Here is a 23,997-nt window from a genome sequence, read left to right as displayed (position 1 = left end):
CAAGGTTATAAAAGAACAAAAACAGTCCTCCGACAGTGGGAAAGAACAGGGAAGTCAGACAGAGAAGTATCTATGTTTTGAGAGAATTTTAAAGTTTAAGGTCAAGGGGGTAAAAAGGACATGTTGTGTTTGATGGAAATGATTGAAAGTCTCCACAGAACAGGTTAAGTCATAATGTACTTCCTGTCTTCTATTTGTTTGGGTTTGCCTACTGTTTGGGTGAATGGAAAACAGAAACCCGCAGTGCAGGTGAGGTTAAACTACTGTAATCCTGTTTCCTGTTAGTTTGTTTGGTGGGTGGGGTTAAGGTGTTAGATGGACACTGGTTGTGCTGGCTGTTTATCATAAACACAGCCTAGCCCAGAGAGGTCCATCTGCTTTGATTTTATTTAGTGATTCCCCCCAGGGGCCCTGAGCTGGAGCGAGAATAACAATACTTGAGCCCATCTGTTCCTGTAGAACCAGCCCCGGCTAAATTACCACACGCTACGAGCGGCTGGCATATGCTGTGGCATAAAGCTACAAGAGGGCATTGTGTGCCAGCTGTTCTGTTGACAAATACTTATCTGGCACTTCTGAAGTCAGCTTGCTAAGCTGGTTTCAAGTTTGACTAAAAAATAAACGAGGTAAGGTGTGGAATAGGGTTCCTGTGGGGGAGATGCATGTATAATACATGCCGATTTATCTCGGGGTATCGTTTTGTCAGAGACTGTCTGGGGAATTGGGTCACTGAATATTGACTTAATCTGAACATATAGGCCAGATAGAAGACTAAAGCCAACCAAGTGATCAAAACAGACTATACTTACTGTAATCTTTCTCATCTTCCTGTCAGCATAAGAAGCTGTGATCATATTGTTGTTGTATGTTTACAAGTCAGCGATGATCACTGTGTCAGAAGCCTAAATTGGGCTTGATCATGGTAATCCTATCAGTAAAGAATCGGATCATTGAAGGAGTGGATAACACGCACCTTAAACATTGAAAAATACACCCAGAGGCCAGGTTTTACAAGGATTTACTGCTTAAGCCTCCAGAATCTCCCAGAAAAAAACTATACAATAATATTAATAATAGCAATAAGCAAGGGACCTCTTGAAAATATACAGACACTGCTTCAGCATGCTGCTCTGCCAATCTCAGACTCAGTAGAAAACGCCCGTGAGGCCAGATATATCCTTCACTCCATGTGTGTCGTCAGTTTTTTGCTGAAAATTACAACACCTTGTTTTTATTTTCCTTAATAGTGTAATAATGTGAGATGTTCACCTCAACCAGCAAGAGACACAAAACAGAGTCTTGCTGTAAGACATGACACTTGACAGGCCTGTGCTGTACTAACCATATAAAGCTATACCAACATCTATTATAGTGTTGATAAATTCATGGGCACATAACAGAACATTTTACATCAGAGAAAGTCTCAGTGGTCATGTTTCTCTATGCATTGCTGCTTCTCACAGTTTTTGAGGTAAGTTGAAAGCATCTTGTTTTAACAACGTAGCAGAAATCCAGAAAAAAATGCATTCTGCATATCTACTTTCTGGAGGCAGTTATCTTGCAAAAAATATCTAAAAAATATCCAGTTGGAAATGCTACTATGGGAGGTCTTTTTATTGTTTCAGTAGCTACCATTGTCAGTAATTCCGCCGCAAGCCAACCCCTTGCATGAACAGTCATAACAGACAAAAACAATTACAAGAAAACAAAGTTCAAAGTTCATTTAAAAGCCTTATTTATGAGTTGCTAGATGTGTGGGTAGGTCTACAATCTTTAAAAAAGTAACTTAATAAAAGACTGTGGCGCCTCTGACCACACTTAACAGTCAGTCAATGTTACAGGTGCAAGATTCGGGATTGGGAGCTATTTGGTTGCCTCTAAACAGCTCTCAAAATGGCGATGGCGGGCAAGCGGCTCACAGCTTATGGTGCTAACGGTGCAAACAATTGCGACAGTGCTGACAGAGCTAACAGCGTTTACCTGAAACGGAACCGGAGGGGGCGGGCGCACGCTTCTGACGACGACGAGGTTGGTCTGGACGGCATTATCAGCTGTAACCACCGTCAGACAGCAGTGCCGGGCGGCTGCCTAGAGTTAACCTGTGGCGCACACTCATATGCATGAACATGCATTAAAAGCAAGCCGGCCCGGCTACGACAACAAAGCAAGGAGAGGCTTGAACAACAACACAGAGAGGGGGAGAGATTGTCTGCTCAGGTAGACACTATATGTTTGCTGCTATATTAATGTTCAGAATATTATATACAGCTCCTTTAAAAGGTAAAGCAATACATTGCATGTTGACACTGAAAGAGCCAGTTTCGAAGTTACTTTCTACTCTCACTGGTGTCTCAGAAGTGAAATACACTTCTCAATTTCCCTCTACAATGTTTATTTTTTTTTTCTTCTTGTGAATATATGTTTGTGACAAAGAGACTGCAATCCGAAAACTCACCAATCCCCTTCCACCTCCAACCCAAAACATCTGCAAGAGACAGCCCTCAATCCCTGATGCTATCATGACATCACTGAGAACAATGCCGTTTACCCTTAAAAATGGGCTTTATTTTGTTAACATTTACAGGAACATCACTGACATTAATTTTCCACCCGTTACGTATGTCTATACTGTACAGATGCAAAAAAAAAAATAAAATTCAAAAATCCCATCCTACGTTCTGAGACTTCTCTCATAGAGAACAAGGCTCCAGTCAGTGACATGCTTCAGCAGTGCAGAAAAAAGTTCACACAGGAAGGTCTCCTGTCAGGATCCCTGGGACAGTGGAAACGACCACAGAGCAAAATGGAAGTTGTCAGCTGGAACCTAATTTATTAAAAAAAACACCCTTTCACACTTATTCTCGCAACTAAATCCATGATTAAGTTGCGATTTAGGAATATATATATATATATATATATATATATATAATGCTGATGCCAACATGTGCAGTTTCTTACTTTAATTCAATTGTTTGTGATGTAGAAAAACAAACTACTTCATGTCTCAATCCACGGTATGCTTTAGGTACTCTTTTGGAAATTGGAATACAACGGAATTTTTAAATATTTAATTTAAATGGTTTTCTTTAAATACGTATATATGGTGCCCCAAGGTTTCCAGCCTCGTGCCTCATTCATCATCACCCACCCTTTGTTAACTCTACACTGTTCAACGTGTCACTATTAACATTCAGTAGTTGCTATGAGATGGCGTAAACTGCAATAACTCACTTCATTCTACTGAGAAAGAGGAGGAGTCCCCACACCAGTGTCATCAACCCTGTTTCATTTTCTCAAAAAAGGGACGACATAGGAGTTTGTAATATGATTAGAATACAATAAATACGATTTGATCACAATTGTTGTGTTATCTGGTGCATGGCTGGAAACATTGCATGTCACATCTTCATGGAAGGCAGCGAGAGTCAATATTTGCCATGACGGGCAGAGAAAAGGCTTCATAAACAGAAAATATAATTTAGATTAAGTCCTCAACGGGTCTAAGACGTAAAAAAAACCCACTGCATGTGCAGTTCTTCACATCATACTCTCATACTTTAAAGATAACAGCCAGACTTTTCCAGTATTTCACCTCATTGACCCTGTGAATGCATGGAGTGTTCCACCAACCAGCTTTACAACAGGAGCCATTGTACAAGTCTCCTTCCATGCATTTATCTGGCATCTCCTCTGCATTAGCAATGCAGAGCGCTCTTTACAGCTACAGAGGAGAAGCACATTTGTATTCTGTAACACAAAACTCTGATGTCTCCCAACCAACAAATTAGCACTCACTGTGACTTCCAATGGGAGAAAAAAAAAAAAAAAAAGAAAAAGCAAAACCTAAATGTTTCCTGATAGGTCCACTTGGGGATGGAGCAAAAGTGCAGCATTGGTTGAGCAAGTATGCAGTAAAACGTGAGACTTTTACAATGGCTACATCTGTTTCTGCAAAACATGTACTGTAAAGACATTTACACAGCGTGATGGGGAAATATGCACACCGGTTCACAGAGAGCAGAATACTCTGGTCAGAAGGGTGACGTCTATACCGTTGATGTTACTACCTGGAGAAATCTATCCTACCAAGAGATTTTACACAAGTTTTTTTAGAACAGTACACACAGGTTGGATGAGGATTTGCACACTGCATTGCTTCCTTAAATGTAGCATTATGGAACGCTCCCGTCTTTTACAGTGATTAAGAATAGCAGGACTCCTCTTTTCTTAAGGTAAATGAGGTGGCCAAGGTCCTCCCACTAGCTCATCTTGTTTTTGTTGCACATGTTTTGTCAGCCGCGGCGATGCGAGCAAGCCCTCACGTCCATCTTCTCCCACTTCCTCCCTGAACAGGGAGTGAATCTTCATAAGGCCTACCTTTTGCTTCATCATCCACCACCAATGCTCAGCTGTGAGCCACAGGGAAGCTACATGGGCCTACATGAAGAACACAACACTTCAACTAATGCACAGTGCAAATAGGCTTCTCCCCCTCTCTTCCCTCTCTCCAACCTCCGGAGATGGGCAGGCATTGAGGAGAGGTGGGGTGGAGAGGGTTAACTCTGGACAGCACCCCTGCTGGCAGGCAGCCTTTCTTCTTTCAGTTTGTTTTTCATTTTTGGTCTTTCTGGGAATCTCCTGCCCTTGGGAAGGGGGAGGTGGTGTAGCTGAGGGGCAAGGGTGGAGGGGCAGGGTAGAGGATTCTACTTGTACAGGCTCATGGTCGAGCTCTGGTACATGCACATGTACGCATCACACAGCAGGCGTCGGGCCTGGCCCTGGATGCTCTTGGGATCCAGGGAGTGCAGCTCCTCTGGTGTCATTTTCAGGTAGGCCTCCACCTCCGGACAGGGAGACACCTGGGGGATGTTGAAACCGTTCTGCCCTCCTGCAAAGTCATTGGAAACAATGTGATCATTTGTAACAGCGAGGCCTTAGTCGCATCATATTCACAACTTATTCTTTGTGTTTGGAATACTAAATTATTAGGAGCTAATGCATCCGGCCACTGTCACAAACAGTGACCCAGAAGTTGCAAATGGCAGATAAGAATGTAAAATACTTTTAAAAATACTTCTATTGAATTTGAAAAACATTTTACTGATCAAACAATTAATCTTAAAAACTAATGTAGAAAATAATTTAGAAGGAACATACTGTATTCTTTAGTAGCAGCCCTAAAAGAAATTTTACCCAAGTCAGATTGGAGATAAATTTATAGCAGTATTTGTTACTACCAGTTAAAAAAAGGAAAAGAAAAAAATTGACCTTCAAAATCCGGCTGATGGTCTATAAAGCACTAAACGGTTTGGGCTTCTCAGTACGTTTCTTGCTCACTGACTATAACCCGATCAGGTCTCTCAGGTCTTCTAGCTGTACCCAGAATTAGATCCAGGTTGTGAGTGTGCCTCCAGTTACTGTGGTTTTGCTCTCTGGAACAAGCTGCCCGGTGACTTGAGGTCCATCACAACTGCGTCCATATTCAAAAGCAAACTAAAAACGTTCCTATTCTCCCAGGCTTATGGCTAATTACTATGCGTGTGTGTGTTTAGGGGCTTTTATTTGATTGGGTTGATGTTTTGTTTCTTATTGCTCTGTGGTCGGGTGTATACGACTGTATTCTTATATTTATTTAGTTTATGCTACTAATGTTCTTAAGTTTATGCCTATATTTTCATATTTTGTCTTTAAATTTAATGCGCTTTGAGTTTATATGTAATGAAATGTGATATGTAAATAAAATTCCCATTGCTATTATTAAAGGCGCTGTGGCAATCTTGTCTGACATGAAGAATAAATAGTGGCACTGTATCTCAAAGTCTTACAGTACAATACGACATGACAAACCACAACTTTGGTTCAAAATTCAAACTAACAATTTAAAGTAATTGCATGAGTGCATGAATGTTTTTTTGCATAGTGATTAATTAGTTTAGTGTTTCTGAGGCCCTATTAATACCATCTTCTTTCACCAGTGTTTGGATCTCATTTCAAGCACCAGTCTGATGCCATGACACCTACCATCACGGTCAGCCATACTGTCGAAGAAGAGCCAGGCGGAATCTGCGCTGCCGTACTTTACGAAGGCCACATAGTGACTGGTTTCGATGCACAGCACGGCGAACAGCTCCATCCTCTGGCGGGGGAAACTGCCCTGCCGCCCCGTACCGTCTTGCAGCTCCTTGGGGACAGACAGTTTGCCGTGCCGATGGGCTTTCCTCCTCGGGTGGAGGTGAACCTAAATCAGTATAAGCAGGTACACGCCGTCACAAAGACTGTTTGTTACTGTGGCCTATTAAAGTTTGAACATTTTCAACATTATTAAATATCACAGGAAATAAAAGCTTTGAAGTACATTTGTGGACTCATACTGCCAGATGAGCAATTTACATATAAATCAAACAATATTTTAGTATATGCACTGAGCAATGTGTATATGAACAAGTGAAATGGCGGTACCATGTGTTACAATCTACTGAAGAAGCCACTCTTCTGCAAAGTAACTTGAGACTGCACTGAGACAGATTGATTCCTTTGGATTTGGCGCCACCAAATGGATGATCCTGAACCACACTTTGCAACTTAGTTTTTGTTGAATCTGTGTTGCAATAATGCCCTCTGTTGTTTACCTGTGTATTGCACTTTTCACAGAACTGTTTAATCTTGCCCGCCGTGATATCCCCGTCCTCATAACAGTCTCGACACTCGTAGAGGGCCAGGCCTCCGCAGATACGACATTCCCTTGGAGCTGGATAATAAAAACACATATATTTATTCTGCCTGACACACGACACAAAAGTTCTTTAGCCAGTTTGGAAACAAAGAAAAAGGTTCCTTCATCTTAGTTGAGTAGCAGTGACAACTCAGCGGGATTTCATTACCAAATGCCACACAGCTCTGAAACACCATCGATCGGCAAGAACACATCACACAAGCACACTGGAAAAAAAATGACTGGCTACAACTCACTGTCTTCAAGAAGGTCTGTGATGTCTAACTCTAGTGAGGGGAAGATCTTGTTGAACATTTTGAAGTCCTTGCCAAAGCGGGGCATCTGGATGATAAGGCAGGAGGGAGCCTGGCGGTCAGGAAAAACAGAGAAAGAGAAAACGTATGTGGTCATCAGTGCACACAGGAACTGAAATCAGAACTAATGTGTGGAGGAGTCCACACAATGTACTTGATATGTAACATATTACAGACCTTAGCAATTATGTCTGTAGAAGTGAACACAGACAATCTTGTGTTTGTTTTGTTTTTCCAAAGTTAACATTTTTTTCTAGGGTAATAAATAGGTAAGAAAATGAGGATTAAAAAAAAAAAAAAATCTTAAACGTAAGTACCTCCAGATCAAGGACATGTGACTACTCTATGTGGGATGTATGTTCTACATTTCTTGTTTGAATTAGTTGTCTGATCAGCAGTGGAAGCTGCTTTTGATCGAGGAAGTGCATTGTTAGGATTGCCGTTAGCTTAGGACACACAGTCCTGTAATGTCGCCCCTCATTTGTGGAGCTGTGGGGTCGGTACCGCTGGCTGACTGGACATGGAAATAGACAAGCTCTGTGAAACCTTCTCACCTCTCCAGCACTGGCTCTGAATTGTAAATTAATGGAACTATATATGAATGTAATGTTATGTTTATTAATGCAATTCATTTCAGTGAACCATGAAGATTAGCTGATTGCCTTGACCTCAGCTAATGGGATCCTTTAAATAAACAAAAACTGTAGATCACTGCATGGGCCATGACCACCTTACATTTCAACTCTTTCTTTTTTTACCTAAAAAGTATTTTGTTCTCCTCATCAACATTGAAACAACCAAAAGACTTAAGGTCTCGTTTAATCAACTTTAATTTAGGAACAATAACAAATATAGTACCATGATACAAACTACACTTGTGTATTAACACAGGGGGGAGCCATTGCTCTGTCAAAACACAGGACACGCTAAAAGTACCTCTGGAGTATTTTCAGATGATTCGTTTTCCACAACTTGTTGCAGTACAAAATTACATAATGATAATCAAATAAATTAATATTTTTTATACCTGATGTTTTCATAAATAAATTGTACATGTACACCAATCTTTCTACTTAACTCAAGCTAATCTGTTAAAAAAAGAAAAGAAGTTGAAGCAAAATGAAATTCACCTCTGCAAACTTTAGGTCACTGTTGATGAAAGACCACTCCAGGAGCTGCTGGATGGTGGGAACTCCCACCTTGTCCTTCTTGTCCATGAAGATCTGGTAGAAGTAACAGTCCTGGACCTTCTGTCCTGCTGACCTGGAAAACAAGTCTTATTCAATCTTCCTTTCAATAACAGGACAACTGTAATCTGTGCAGATATTAAAAGAACTTCCTGTAGTACCCAGGAGAGATATTTATCTCACCGATACAAAATATCAAGGTTTTCTGATTCTATTCTTAAAGCTTTAACACTTGAGGCCGACCTGTTAGTAATTCTAACTATTTCATACCAAAGAGCATCTTACGTAGTAGATATGGATTAAACCTGTAAGGTTTAAATCTAATCTAAATCTATACTGTTTTTCATTAAGTATATTTTTAAATAACTTGAAGAATTTTCTAAGATTGCATAAAATTCTTCTATGAAATGTGTATAAATAATCTAAATAAATGACTTATTTTACTACAACAATAGATCATTTTTATTTTTCCATTGAAAGCAGTTAAATGTTGACATCAAACTGCCTGATGATCAAAAGTTCAACTTGACATTTAACTGCTTGACATTTAATAAACACATTTTCTGCATCCTGTGCCTGACAAACTGCAGAATGCATTTCTAATCCAGGTACATGTTTCAGATTAGTCTCGTTATATGACGTGGCTTTACCATGCTGTGAGTCGCTCACTACTTGGCTTTGATATAGAAGGCATTGCTATGGAAATACTACTGCGTAACACTGTCGTACAGTAGACCGAATGCTGTTCATCTGAATTGCAAAGACCATAAAACATGACTATAAAGGGAGTTTTCATATCGTGACCAAAAAAAACCCTCCTACAGCTAAACCACTTTGCCCACACTGTCTGCCATTCAATCTCCAGCATAAGCGCTGCAGCAGAAGTGAAACAATATGTGACTGTGTAAATCTGCATACTGCAGGCTTAAACAAGGCCTGGTTTAGTTCTGTGGTTTAGCAGCAGTGATGTGTTTGGAGCTGTATTTGCAGAGTGTCAGAGCGGCATGTGCATGTCATACACATGGTTTGTGTGTGAAAAGAAACATGCATCACAAAAAATGTTTTGCTTGGTAAGTCAACATTGTGCAGCTGTCTCTTTGTGCCTTTACGCACTAGAAGAATCCAAAGAGGGCTTGCATTTCTTTCCCAAAAGGCAACAGACCATTACCTCAGCTTCAGTAACGGATCCACCCTCAGTATGTGATGGAAAAGGATATTAAGGAACTCCTCAGGATCTGCAATACAAGATGTGCTTAAATGAGATGTGAGGCAACGTTCCTGAGAAGTCGATGACATGAATGTGCATGCTATCTGAAAGTAGTTGATTACTTGTGTTTCTTATATTATAGCTTCTTAAAAGCTGGTTTTATCCTCAAAAAGTCTTTAATCAGTATAGCCGCTTATTCAATAATAGTCACATCATCAAAATATAGATTCTTAACACCAATACAAAGCAGTTGAAACAATCGTCATGTTACAGTCAAACTCATGACAATGACGACGGTGAGAAGTTGTTGAAGGTTATCTGTCCCATTGTCCCTACCTTTTTCTTCAGATGTAAACCCAGAGGCAGCTTCCACTTTCTCCAGGATCCTCCTTAGCTTCATCACTTTGGTAGCACAGACGTACCCATGTCTGCAGGACAAAGCACCAACAAGTTACAAGCTAGCAAAACGGGAAACATTTGGTTGAGTGACATTAGATCTGCTAGGGAAATTTTGCATCAGATGTTACATTCAGGGTTTGACGATAAAGTAAATAATGCAACTTATAATAGTCCAGTTTTTATTTATTTATTTATCTGAACTTCAATCATGTGCAAGCTCATGTTTAAAGGTCTGGGAGAAAACTTAAGCATTCTTGTCTTGATCATCTTTAACTCAAAAACATAATCCATAACACAGGTGATGAGAACACCGAGTCAAAACCTACAATGTGAGTCATGAGTACGTATGCAATGAATCACTCTGACTTACATGCGCAGAGGGTTGACTATCTCTGTGCGTAACAGCTCTTGGGTCTCTCTGTAATACTCCACATCTGTCTTGGAGCGTGGTCTCAGCAGAACCGTGTCCAGTACAGAGCTGAAGGAGAACAGACTGCAGGGCAGGATATACAACACAGAATGAATGAATCGTCGATATTCATGTTTCTTTTATCATATCTATATAAGATAAATGAGGATTTACCATGGTCTTATATGATCCCATAAAATCTAACTTTACTTGGAAGTGTTTTTTTATCATTTCATTCGTCAAATTTTAAAAAGGTAAAATTTTAAACTCCAAACTGGTCGAAGCATCTTCAAAGCATGGGATCTCCTGTAGTTCGGGGAGGAAGTTTGGGTTGACTGCTTTGTTCAATAGCCCTTTGGCAGTTTGGCAAAAACAACAGACGAGCCACTATCCACCGACCTGCTCACAGCAGGAATACACACCTCCTGTTAGAGCCGGTGGGCAAAGTCAAAACAGTTTACTAATAAGCTTCTGCTTCTGGGCAAACAGCACTGCTGGCAGAGGAAGCACTATATAGTCAATCAATATGAGTGAAGTCCAGAGACGTTAATATAACATGGCGTGAACTGTGGCTGATAAAGTATTTACTGTTAGACTAAAAGAGTACTGACCAGAAGAGGGTTGAGTCCAGGTAGCAGGAGTTGTAGTGGCCCTGGATGCCTTTCTTTTTCCCTACCATGACATCCAGACCATCATTCTCTGTGCGTGGAGGCGTGTTCTCATGTACTACCTCACTTAGGTACCCTCCAAATGCTGCATAAACACACACAGTAAAAAAGTGTAAAGCTTTTTGGAGATGATAGTTCATTTGGTGCATCGTCTTAATCATGCCAGTTCTACTGACTCACCGATGGAGTTGCACCGCTCTATGGGGTTGGCGGAGTGATGGAGGGACGGGAAGCGGGAGTCGGGCCGGCAGCACTTGAGCTTAACGAACAGGGCCTTTTTGGGGGGGCAGGTGAAGTAGCGCGTACCTTTGAAGGTGCCGTCAGTGCAACCGGGGCACTCTTCCTCCTGGAGGAGAAGATCAAGAACACGTCATCCAATCAAAAAAAACAATAGATTTTAAATGTATTCAGTCCTTTTCTGAATGCTTTAGGTCGTACTTAGGACTGCCTGATGTGATAGTTTTTGTAATTGACTTTGTTTACCAATTTTTTTTAATAGTGATTGGCTGCTTAGTGACAAATATGCTGCATTTTACTTAGACCTTCTACTACCAGTGGCCCATGTGCATATAAACTATCAACAGAAAAATATAAATATAGAATTGTGTTCAAATGATTAGTTCAACATGTTGGAAAATAAGTTTATTTGCGGTTTGGCTGTGACTGTCCTGAGTCTTATCGTCACCATGAGGCCACCATGCAGCCAGCAGAGTATAGAGGAAGTCACTGTGCATGGTTAGTTACACCCCCGTAAAATCTATTTTTATGTCATTTTTACGCTTCGTTTTTTTGGTATGGATATTTAGTGCGCTTTAAAGGTTCTAGTAGGTGGATTTAGTTACTTTAAAATACAGCCAGGCCAGCTGTTTGCAGTCTTTATGCTAAGCTACCCAGCTGCTGGCTGTGGCCTTATATTTAACTCACAGATATGAGAGCATTCAAGATATTTTCAGCTAACTCTCTGCAAGAAAGCAAATGAGCATATTTCCTAAAAAAATTTAAAAAAATGTTTAACTAAATGTTCTATAACTGAATCAAGCAACTTGACCTGAACAGTTATGACATCAACATGGCCCAAAATAAGTCCATATAAGTAAAAAAAAAAGTCCTCATCAACCAGGGATATGCAATACATGTGTGGATGATCAAAACAAGCTCAAGTTAATAAATGTTTGGCAGATATTTTTGTGGTCATCAGTGGGGTTACAACATTCCGTTAATATTCAAGGCGTAAACTTTGCATGGGAATGAACGGAAATGTATGGGGAATTCATGGGAAACAACAGGGATAAAATGGAAATATAGGGTTTATCTGTTCAGGCTGGAAACTAGATCAAACTTCCAAGTTTACGTTGCTATGTTGCCTTACCAGCTCCAGCCCAGCCAAAGGTTCCAGCAGGCCAGGAGGAAGGCCCACCCAGCGAATGACACCACACAGAGGGGGGTTCTCCTTCACCTCCACCAGAGAGCCCACCTCCAGACCTGGCGGTCCTCTGGGAGGCGTCGAAGGACGCGGTGAGGGAGGGGCAGCAGGCGACGGGGGCTCGGGCTGCTCTCCCATCACCGACTGGACAGAAAGGGAGAGAGGCCCATGGCTCATGCTGTCAATGGGCCCAGTCTTCCTGTTCAGGCTGAAGGGCAGAGAGTGGAACTTGTTGTCACTGGCCAGTGAGGCAGAGGGCGGGGCTCTGGAGGGCGGGGAGGACTGGTTGAAGTCAGGGGGCGTGTCAGTAAGTGACTTGGCGGGGTCCTCCCCAACTGCAGGAGAGAAACCAGAAAACTTATTGTACGTTTAACAGTAAAAACACTCCATATAATGAAGGCTGTCTTCACTATTGTAGAGATGTTGGTGTTTAAAGAGTAACTTAACATCTAGCTGAAAATCCCTTTTTTTTTTTTTTTTTTTTTTTATAAACAGACAACAGGAGAACTTGAATCACTGAAGGTCTGCAAAAACAAGATTTTCAAGGAAGAAAGCAACCTGCACACTGGCAACTGGAGGTATTTGGCTCCACAGAAATCACAGTTTTCATAAATTTCAACGGTAAAGATCTTTGATATTTTGTACCTAAACTATCTAAGTGTCTTGGGACATTTTCACACCTTGGTCAACTAGTGTTTTTGTCAATATGATGATATATATCCCTTTCCAATGAATGGCAGGGATGGGAGAAATTCTTATGTTTAAAAACTGTTGATTTAATTCCTGAGGGAACAAGCCACAGTCCAGACTCAGGTGTGAAAAAGCCCTTTGTTGAGACACGGCGTCTGGTGTGCAGACTCCTCTTCCCATCCGATGGTGCTCTGCAACGTGCTTCACTTTGCTTCAAACTCAGATTCTTCCGTTTAAATCCATGCATTTGTGAAGGGGAGTGTCACTTTATCTAAGAATTCACAAAAGAAGAATTCCTTGCATACCTACCATGACAGTCGAGTCGGACTCTTTGCTAAAGCTGAAAACTGGAGTATTTTGGGAGTCCTTGAAGCAAACATGATGCAAGAACACAAGTTCTGACTGAACGGTCATGACAGACGACATGGATACTTGATAAAGTGGCATATTCCCTTTAAGCTTATACATCCACATCTGAACTATTCCACCACAGAGAGAACCAGAGATAGTCTGATCGTTTTGTGATAGAAATGGAAGCAACATCATCACAAAGACAAAATATCCCAAAACATGGAAAGTGACCCTGAGGATATGATGATACATTCACAGGATGAGTAAGCAGTTGTGAAAATGGCACGTCAGCCATTTATGACTGACCGCCACTAATTTCTGCGTTAGTATTGAAATACTTTTACAGACACTCCAGTAATCTGTTTGCCTGGAGAGGAGGCAACACCACAGCTTTTTTACTGTCCTCATTTTGATGAGTATTCTCAATTTCGGAGCTTGCACATGCTAGTAGATCTGAGGTACATCACCTCGTATGCATCTGGTTTCGTTTCTTACTTTTTGCTTGATTTGTGATGTCTCCTGGTTTTGAGTTATGCATTTATTCATGATCAGAACATGAATCGTATGCAGAACGGGACCAGAAACAGAATATTGAGTTAATATCCAGTGAAAATCTGCCTCCACCATCTTGACTACAGGTGACGTTTTAGAAAACGTATCAAATTCTTCACAACTGACACGCAATGGTGATGACACGAGCAATGTGATTCGAACTTGTGTCCCGTGAATGAAAATACCAAAACAATGAGACATTGTGCGGACTGAATCAGTGAATGAGTCCTGACACTAGAAATAAAGGCTTTTACTAATGCTTTGGCTGGCAAATAGCATGACACAGAAATGTTAATCTTAAAAAAGGCAATCTGCAGCCAAAGACAACAGCCAGTTAAGGAGTTACTTGCAGCACTGAGCATTATTAAAAGCCTCGGGGTGACACCAATTACTCCATGCAGGTGGAATATCACATTAAAATGGTAATGAAGGACACGAATAGTGGAGAGGTTTTCATAGCAAGCTACTGCAACAAACTACGCATTGTTGTTTTTCTACAAACCATGTTTGGGGCATTTTATTTTATCCCAGAATTTAATAATTACAGTACATAACCTACATATACATACAGTGATTATATTTTGTGAGGAACTCAATTTATCCCACCTGTTAAAAAAAGTTAAAACAAAAAAGATCTAATAACATTTAACATCCTTTTCCTGATTTATTAAATTATACATTAAATGTCCTACTTTGCATATGTTGTAAGCTTAATGTCCACTACATTTACAGTCGATGTTTAATGTGCCCAGTTACACTATGAAATATCAAAAAATCTTTAAGAGGAGAAAATAAAAAAAGATTACTAACCCCCACTATTCTGCTGTGTACATCTAAAATGTACCTCTTCTGTAAGCTACTGGAAAATGATTTCTGTTCACAGATCAGATCAGTTGTGTTGGTGGTATTTCTTATAACGACTACTACTGTTTTAACACTACATCTACGTGAAATTATATTAGGAAGCAGTCAACTACTGGACAAATAATATGCTGTGGATATCTCAAAATACTGAGACACTACTGTATGGAAATATAGAGGTACTGTGCCTTATCATTTTTACCTTATACTAGATTAGAAACACAATACAAGTATTAAAGCTACAGTGCTTAAAATTCACAAAAAGTAACTTTTCCTTATATTTGCTCAAACTGTCACTATATCCTGACTGTAGTGACTATATCCTGACTGACTATACCCAAAACTCACTTGATCATCAAAAAAAATGATTATGTGTCTCACATTTTTAGCAGGTGGGAGAAATAAGTTTGCATAAATTACTTTACCAATTGCTAAAACATTCTACAATCTATTGTATGTTACTTTTGAAGGACTACTATTTATTGCAACCCACAGTACCAGAATATTTATGTGTTTTAGTACAGGGGTGGCCCAGCAGGAATGGAAACCCTGAACCTGCCAATGTTAGTAAACCAAAAGTATATAGATTAAGGTGTGCCTTAGGGAAACGGATTAGTCTGTAGCTTGTTGTAAACAGGAGCTTGCCGGTAAGATGGTTGACATCCCATGAGTCCCCATGTTTTACCTTCATCAATGTACCATGTGCTTTTGGATTTGGACTGGGCGGGGGGATCAACAGAGCTGCCATTTAAAGTATAGTAAAATTCAGACTTGCTTCTACTGCCACACTGATGACCTAATCCTGTAAATAACACAAGTACATGAAGAAAACACACAGATAAGCACACGTGTGTGTGTGTGTGTGTGTGAGAGCAGACCGAGTAAATAAGGTAAATTAATCCGCAACTGCAGTCCGTTGTCTGCTTAAAAGAAACATAACGAGACAATAAAAGCGATCGTCGTAGTAACACATTCCATTCACATCAAATCGAAGCCGCGTCAACAGGAGTTTCTTATATTTTGTGAAAAATGGAGTTAAGCATGTCCCCTGTTATTATTATCTTTTTAAAGAGATTTTCCACCAAAAGTGTTTTTTCTGTTGCTATTCTTAGCTTTGCATACCTAAATATTTTAAGTTTGACCAAAACTTAAGAAAAGACTTCTGTACCAGGAAACAGCCTCAGAGGGATAATTAGAACTGGCAAATGAAAATTTGTGAAACCAGCATATAAAAAAAGTACTGTGATCGCTTTTAACATTTGTAGAATCTCAACCAACAATTTTGATGGAACGCTCCTTTAAGAATGATACCAAGCGGGTGGTACATCAGTTACGTTAGTATCATAGCAGCAGTGCAGTACCTTTGCTCTTTGGTTTGCTTTGGCCAGAGGACGACTTGTCACTGTTGGTGCCTCTGGGGGCAAAACTGTGCTTTTGCAGCCTTTGGTCCTGCATGGAATATTCTGTACAGCCCAAAAATACATCCACATTAGAGGCACAACACCCCCCTCAGCCTAGGTTAAACTGCCATGCACCAGATGTCATCCACAGCCCACTTGCAATGTATGCATGTAGTGTATATTTATCCCTTAACGGTTTTCAATTAGTCACCGCAGTTTGATAAATACAAGTCATTCAAACAACCACCAAGACGCATAAAGACTATATTATCTTCTGTCTAAAGTATTAGACATTTAGCCAATGACAACAGATGTGTTGCTTATGGAAGGTTCCAGAAGATGTTGAACTTAACACACTGATGTAACTTTGACCATAAGTTTTCTTTTTTTTCTCTCTTTCTCACTGGACTGTCTAGTTTCTGAAGAATGAAAATAAGGAACAAATGACTAAATTATATTTAGGGTATATTTGAAAGTAGCTCTACTTAGCATATACTTCCTGTTTCATGTCTAAACGGTGCAAAAAGAAAGGCTTTCGAAGGGAAATGACAAATATGCAAAATAAAGAATCTTCAAGATTTTCCAGATGCAAGTCTGAATAGTCAGAGAGAGGCGGCCGTAGCACACATAAACAAATCAATATGCCAATGTGGGGAACAAAGAGCCCGAGTATCTCACTTGACTTTCAAAAACAAGTGAGACATCAACACAAAAGGCTCTCTGTTCCCGCTGCAAGCAAAACACAAACTCAGAACGCTCAGAGGGAGCTCAGAGCTGGTCCAAGGCAGGCACAGCTGAATGTTTTCAGAAACTGTTGAGGGTTTCATGACACACACATGGTCCAAAAACAGGGACGAAGACTAGGTGACTCACCTGGCATTACGTCACAGATGGGGACGAGTCGAGTGTGCTCCAAACTGGCGAAATTACACAGCAACTTCCCATCGAACACACCGTCCCAGTCCCCGATGGGATTGTCCTGAAAGAGTTGGAGACATGAGAAGCTTATAACTCTGCCAGGCGTTCTTCATCTCTGCAAAACTGACCAGGTGCCACACGTGCTTCTTCGCCTACTATCTTCTTGGAGGTCTTTTGTCTTATCGCTCTAAAAAAAAAAAAAATGATGCTCAAGCTTGATCCTCTGTATTGTTATGATCCAATCTCATCTTCTCCACCAAAACAACAGATCTTGAACAGATGCTCTGCTTTCTCTGCAAAGCACAGCCACACTGTTCTGCTTCTTCACTTTGGATTGCAGGACTCTGCTCCAGCGGGATAATCTACGGTAAGCGTGAGGCCAGTGCCACTAGCTAGAGAAGGCAGGGCGAGGCTGGACGCAGAGTGAGGCAGAGCAGTGGGCTCTCCTCAGCTGCCTGCTGGCCCCTTGCCATGCTGTTGGGTCATACAGCACTAAGTCTTTACCTCACTCCCCGCGTGACTGCCTTGCCTTTGTGTGGGTGGCTCAGATGCACTGAGTGGGCCGCTGCTGCTGCTGCTGCTGCTGTTGTTGGTGCTGCTGCTGCTGCTAACGATCAGCAGTCAAATGCCTCAGTTATGTGTTTCAATCTCTCTATGACTACAATACCTCTCCCGCCTGACAACAGTAGTCATAGATACCAGCTACTGTGATCCCAGGCAACAAGACATGTTCCCTCAACATACAGGGAAACAGTCATAAGACAAACAAAAACACAAACACATGCAGGTCACGACAGAAGTCATTCATCCTCATAATTTCAGCCTGAAGCTGAAATGTCTGCACCTCTACTGAGTCGAGGACAGTTCAAATAAATAAAGTTCAAATAAACAAACTGCAACAAAGATGGCGGAGCATCCGGTCGGGATTAAAACATCATCTCACTTCGTTATAAACAGCTACCTAAATGTAACACTGAGCAGGTAAGAACATTTTGACACTAAACACGAGCATTGAATTAGGGATGTTTGAAAATACCACAATATTATGTTTTGTGAAACTGTATCGATTATCAAACACTGTATTACATCTTTAATGAATAGTTTATGTGCAAAGAATAACTCAGTTAATAGGAAGGTTTTACATTACGGGAGTACGTTTCCGTTCCGGTGTGACAGCTCTGGTTTGAACACACTGTGTTTCCATTGTCAGTCAGTGAATTGTTACCTAAAGCAATAACACTGAATGGTGGAGCATAGAATACGTCTACGTTAAGAAATCTGAATTTTAACACACGTGAAAGAGATTTGTGTCGACAATAGAGTTTCCAGGTGAATGCAAACTGCTAAATTTCGTCTTTTTAGACTGGATTCACTTTCTGTTGTCATTGCACAGAGTACAGGTACTGACACAATGAAATGCAGTAATTCATCTTTGGCTAGTTATTTAATCATGCTCGATAAGCATGTTAACCAGTATTCATCCCCAAGGTGCTGCACTGATAAAATAGTTATTTTATAAACTTAAACGATCAAAGTGGCGACTAGTTGTCTTCTTAAATTTGCTGCCACACAGCCAACAGACCCTCACCAGCTGCCATTGTTTAGCATTTTTAAAGCTAAAATCTCCGCTTTAGTCTGGACGGTGGCTGAAATTGAGAGAAATAGATACGACCATGCACACGACATGAGAAATTAAGTTAAGTCTAACTTTAATGTGTAAAATTATGATTTGCTTACAGGTGAGCCTGGACCAGCAGTGAACCGTATATGAAAGAGAAGTTGGACATTTTCACTTCCTTACTTTTCATCAAGCTCATCAAAAAAAAATTGCCATTTTACGAGGGTTCATAAGACGGACTGTTTCTTGGTCGGTACAAGTTGCTGGGCAATCAGCAGACACTGCACAAAGTTACTGATTCCTACAAATAGAAATGGTCTGAATCCTTGTTTATGTACTAAGATGAGTTAGCCGGCTGGTTCATATTTAGCGTACAAACATGAGAGTTCAGCAGGAAAGCGAAAACATGTGTATTTCCCAAAATGTTGAAGTTTTTCTATGAGTGAAACAAGTCATTGTCAGAGAAAATTGGTTTAGAACTTAAAAAAATATTTTCCTTCATTTGACAGTAGCAGGAATATTAGATTGTGTGCATTTGCCTATTATTTTTTTCAGTTAACTTGCTGATTATTTTTAGACATACAGTTAAAGAGCGTTACTTACCATGTCAACTCCAACATAGTAGCCCAGGCTCTCATTGCCCGGCAGCAGGTCACAGAAAATGATGGTGCCTCTCTCTGGCCCGTCCCTGGTCTGCACCAGGACCCTGGAGTTGATCTCCAGCGGAGGGAAGTCCTGGTCCTCTTCCACCAGATTGACGTGGTCCACCTCCAGCTCGCCGAAGTCTTCGACATCCTCATCCTCCCAGAGTTCGAGCTTGTCCAGGGCCACAAACACGCCGCACTCATCCTCACAGCGGAAAAGTTGTCGGCCCTGGTAGGAGCCCTCCGTGAAGCCCTGGCCCCGGCCCTCCTCCTGGGAGACAGGAAGTAAAGGAAGGAGGATGAGACGAAGTGTACAGAGCGAGACAGAACAGGAGCAAGAGGGATGAGAAAATCATAAAAAAAGTAGGGCAGGTAGAGAGGCTGCTTGCTCAGCATTTTTCAGGGAAGGGAAGTCAACATCATAGAGCTGTGAGCGCATAAGATCGATTACTGCAGCAGGAATACGAGTTGACTTACTGCAAAGATGAATGCATTCAGAAAGTTCTAGCACAGATGCGCTCACAAAGCATACTGTAACATATTGTGCCTCTTTTCTCACATGCCTATTAGATATGAATTTGAGTCATCTCTAATTTGTAGGGGCATAAGATCAGAATTGTATCTGAAGCATGTGTGCAAACTGAGGCCTGAGCTACGGTCTGAAGGTTTGAGCTCCATCAGCCCACTCACAAAGACGCCAGCTGGAAGAATAAAAACAACATTGTGCTGCAATAAGTAACCCTTTGTATGGTGTAACGCTGCTGTACATACGGTACAGAATGAACAGCGTGACATCGAATAGTCAGATTTAGTGTTGAGATTAAAGGAATAGTTAACACAAAGGTTCGCCCTTGTGTCAGTAAAAATACTGCTTCTTTGTTTCAGTTTTCTCTAAAATAACACAAAGCCAGTCTCTCTCTTTAAAGCTTAAGAAAGGGCAGACATTGAGAATAAACTTTGCAGACAATAACCGAAGAATTTTGACATCTGACAGACCAACATGTACATCATTTAATCCTGCACTTTCAGCAAGTCAAAACGAATGTGATGCACAAAGTCCCGAGATGCGACATTGTCATAGCAAATGTCACACAGCTGTGAATAGTTAGCATTTCATTGTGCCTTGTGCGCTGTACAAACAGCTCCAAAATAGCTCGACAATAATCAGCAGAAACTTTGATTTGTTTCAGGGTCCAATTCATCCAAATGTGCTACGGGTTGTACTTACAACTTTTGGGACACCAAGTTGACAAGGCACACATGAAAGTGCAGACACTTACATCTGTGAGCACAATCTAGATGAATAAACCCGGTTGTACTCTTTGCATTTGTCCTCCCATGTATGTTGATACTAAAGTCTATTGAGCTTAAAATAGCACTCACACTCCAGCAAATGAATGGTGTTGCTCACAAAAACCACATAGTTCTGTACATCTTATTTATTAAGAACAGGAGTACAAACACTTCATTGTATTGCTATTGCTATGAGCACTTTATTAATAAAGGCCCTGGGTGGTGGAAATGGTTGTACATCTCTTCTTAATACATAAAGACAGTGTGTGTGTGTGTGTGTGTGTGTGTGTGTGTGTGTGTGTGTGTTTTAATTTGCTGTACTGTGGTGCTGATGTGGCTTTAAGCATTAGAAAGAAAATCAGCTGGTTTCAAGATGCTATCAACAGCCAGCGCCTGGGTGTTTATTTCGTATTGGATAAGACTGAAAGTAATCTACACAAGCCACACAGATGCAATCGGTGCTAACTGGTTTGAAACGTGATTAAAAACAAGGATTACATGTTTGTTTTTGACAGCTGATTTGAAATGATTAGTTCTCTACCTTTAAAAGGGGTTTCCTATAAAAACATATTCACAGTTGCAGTGGTGTTTGGTTGCAATTCTGCTTTTGGTTCCATATCTGTACATATTGTTTTCAAGCTGCAGTTCAAGCGCACGTTCAAACTGACTTTCTTCTCTGTTGTTTTTAATGAGCTCTCCTGCACCGATCACAGAGGAAACACAGAATAACCACGACACCCTCTTTAAAAAAGAAGAAAGAAACAAAAGACAAACAATTTCTCACCAGCAGCTCCACTCCAAACCAGATCCCAGAGAGGGCTCTGTCAGGGAGCAGCGAGCCCTTGAAGCGAACCACTCCGGGCAGAGGTTCATCCCCTGAGCGCAGCTGGACGCGCACCTTCGACCCACAGTCAATATCACGGACGCGCTCCAGCCGCGACTTGTTGCAGAGGAGGGCATACCGCTCCTCACAGTTGGTGATGGGGAACAGCAGCTCGGCCAGCTTCTCATCCAGCTCCAGGACGTCCCGCTCGTCCAGGCTCAGCACCACATTGGTCTGGTCCAGGATGCGGAGACTTTTTTTGCCCTTGCATGGGGGCAGTGTTCTCCCCAGGCTGTTGCGCTCCTGGCAGGCCTGACCAAGACTGCCGCGGGGGATCCTCAGGGTCTTCTGGGGAGGCTTCTCCACCGTACACTCCTTTATGACCATGTAGAAGCGCCAGTCCTCCCTGAAGCCCCCACTGGGCTTCTCCTGGCTCCACAGGGCAGAGCTCATGGCTGCATGCTAGGCAGGAGGTCCAACATCAAGGCAAGCTTGACCTGTAGGAAGAATAACAAATGACCAGGGAAGATGTTGAAATAACAAAACGCTAATATTTTCAGAATAATGATGAATGGGGACCTCAGTAAAGATGTATGATGATAGAGGAAATCTGGAAGGTAAGTTTACGTCTTAAGCAGCTGATTACTGCTCTTTAATTAAAAGATATGTGGATTTATTTACCTAATGATGTGTACTCTCTCTGTCTGCTGCCCAGTACCCCTGTTTTTCTAGCAGGTCCTTGTGTGACATTACTCATATTCACTGATTTTAATATGCTAAAAAAATAAACAGTGAGCAGACAGTTGACTTATTCAAAACACACACAGGGCAAGACTCAGATACCAGACAACTGGGTTTCCCCTGATGACACCTCAGAAATGATGATCAACCGCTCGACACAGTCAAGAGCACACTTCGTCCGACATTTGTTTAAAGCATGACAGTAATGTTGTTTTCAATAAATTGTGTAATGTCAGAGTACCAACATGATCACATTTAAGTAATATCGTTTATGGCTAATGCTGTACAGTGCTAAGAAGCAGGTAGAAAAGTGAAAGTGATCTCAACCCTGGCGCTGACCCGATGTGACGACCACAAAGATGATTACAATTGTGTTTATTCCAGTGTCGGCCTCACGGACACCCATGTGATGACTCGTTTTCGTTAACATTTTCACTGACAACCAGAGCAGCAGTGTGTCATCGCCATGCAAAAGCTGTCAGTCACAGGCCCTTTAAGAGAGGGAAGTAGCTAACGTACCGCCAGCTAAAAAGCCCCAAATAGTAATTCACGTTCAATACTATCGACGTGGACACTTACCCTTTGATACGCGTCAGTTTCAGTTAGAGAACACAGGTGACTGTCATTTCAGATGTCCATCTCATTTAGATAGAGGCCTCTGGAAACAAGCTAGATTCCTCCCGTAATAACCTCTGATTAGCTCAATGGCTAGCTAATGCTAGCGTCCAAACCAGCTCAGTATCACGCTAAAGTTAGCCTAGCGAGCTGAGCGATATCGAGCGGGCTGGCAGAGGACTGCCAACCTCGACAGTACGCTATCAGCATTTAGATAAATCTGCTCTCCATGGGAAATACGTGAAATAATACAGTGTATCACTACTGCTATGAGATATATTATTTACAGGAGACGACCTCACGAAACTTAGTGTATGACATCATGCACTCCCTGACAGGCATTGGTCAGCCGTTTCGTTTACGAGCGTTGATTGGCTGTTCATTATATTTTGTAATCAGGCACCGCTCCGTGGGGTTTTCCCATGAATGGCAGAACACATAGTTAGGTTGAGGTGTAGCTCTCAGGGCAGATGATGCTATCTCTTGCCAGGCAGTGGTGGAAGAAGTATTTATTGTGGAATATTTACTTAAATAAACGAAGCAATACTAAATGAATTAAGAAATAACTTTTGATAGGTAAGAACTTGAAATGTATTTAAAACTAGAAAAGTATTATCAGCAACATGTATTTATAATCAAAGTAAATGTGCTCAATATGCAGAATTGATCTCTTTCAGAATATTGTACATTATATAATGCATGTATATTATATTATTGGATTTTGGTTAATAAAGCATTCATTTGTATGAAGCATGCCAATGTTGCAGCTAAGAGCTATTTGCCACTGCTGGGAGGTTATATGTCATATCTGTGTCATATTTTCTAAGATGATCCTATGTTTTGGATGAACATATTAGTCTGAAACTAGTAACTAAAGCTGTAAATATATATATATATATATATATATATATATATATATATATATACATATATATATATACATATATATATATATATATATATATATACATATATATATATATACATATACATATATATACATATATATATATATATATACATATACATATAAATATATATATATACATATACATATATATATATATATATATATATATATATATATACATATACATATAAATATATACATATAAATATATGTATATATAGTGCAATAAAACATAACATATTTGCCTCTAATATGTAGTGAT

The 23,997-nt window shown here is 40.7% G+C and overlaps 1 protein-coding gene across 3 annotated transcripts; it reads right to left on the bottom strand.

The window, feature by feature from the left end:
* Positions 1-2,538: 2,538 nt before the first annotated feature.
* On the bottom strand, positions 2,539-23,130 carry cyld (cylindromatosis (turban tumor syndrome)). 3 transcript variants are annotated; one of them, XM_068730158.1, is made up of 17 exons: positions 22,790-23,130; positions 21,431-21,966; positions 19,313-19,624; positions 17,047-17,152; positions 16,135-16,236; positions 15,459-15,575; positions 12,266-12,654; positions 11,077-11,242; positions 10,840-10,981; positions 10,190-10,312; positions 9,757-9,848; positions 9,382-9,448; positions 8,157-8,289; positions 6,970-7,078; positions 6,630-6,748; positions 6,022-6,238; positions 2,539-4,888 (listed from the first exon to the last, which is right to left on the bottom strand). In XM_068730158.1, exons 2-17 carry the CDS (start codon positions 21,920-21,922, stop codon positions 4,704-4,706), a joined length of 2,871 nt encoding a protein of 956 aa, XP_068586259.1. In that variant the 5' UTR covers positions 21,923-21,966; positions 22,790-23,130; the 3' UTR covers positions 2,539-4,703. The 3 variants fall into 3 exon arrangements, with proteins under 3 accessions (XP_068586259.1, XP_068586260.1, XP_068586261.1); XM_068730159.1 differs by lacking the exon at positions 15,459-15,575; XM_068730160.1 differs by lacking the exons at positions 15,459-15,575; positions 16,135-16,236.
* Between the last annotated feature and the right edge of the window lie 867 nt (positions 23,131-23,997).

The sequence above is a fragment of the Cebidichthys violaceus genome, unplaced genomic scaffold (assembly GCF_023349555.1).
Source record: "Cebidichthys violaceus isolate CVI_PGR_0920_01 unplaced genomic scaffold, fCebVio1.0.p SCAF_5, whole genome shotgun sequence".
Taxonomy (NCBI): domain Eukaryota; kingdom Metazoa; phylum Chordata; class Actinopteri; order Perciformes; family Stichaeidae; genus Cebidichthys; species Cebidichthys violaceus.
Note: the sequence above shows the minus strand (reverse complement) of the source record. Positions and strands in the feature narration are given on the sequence as shown.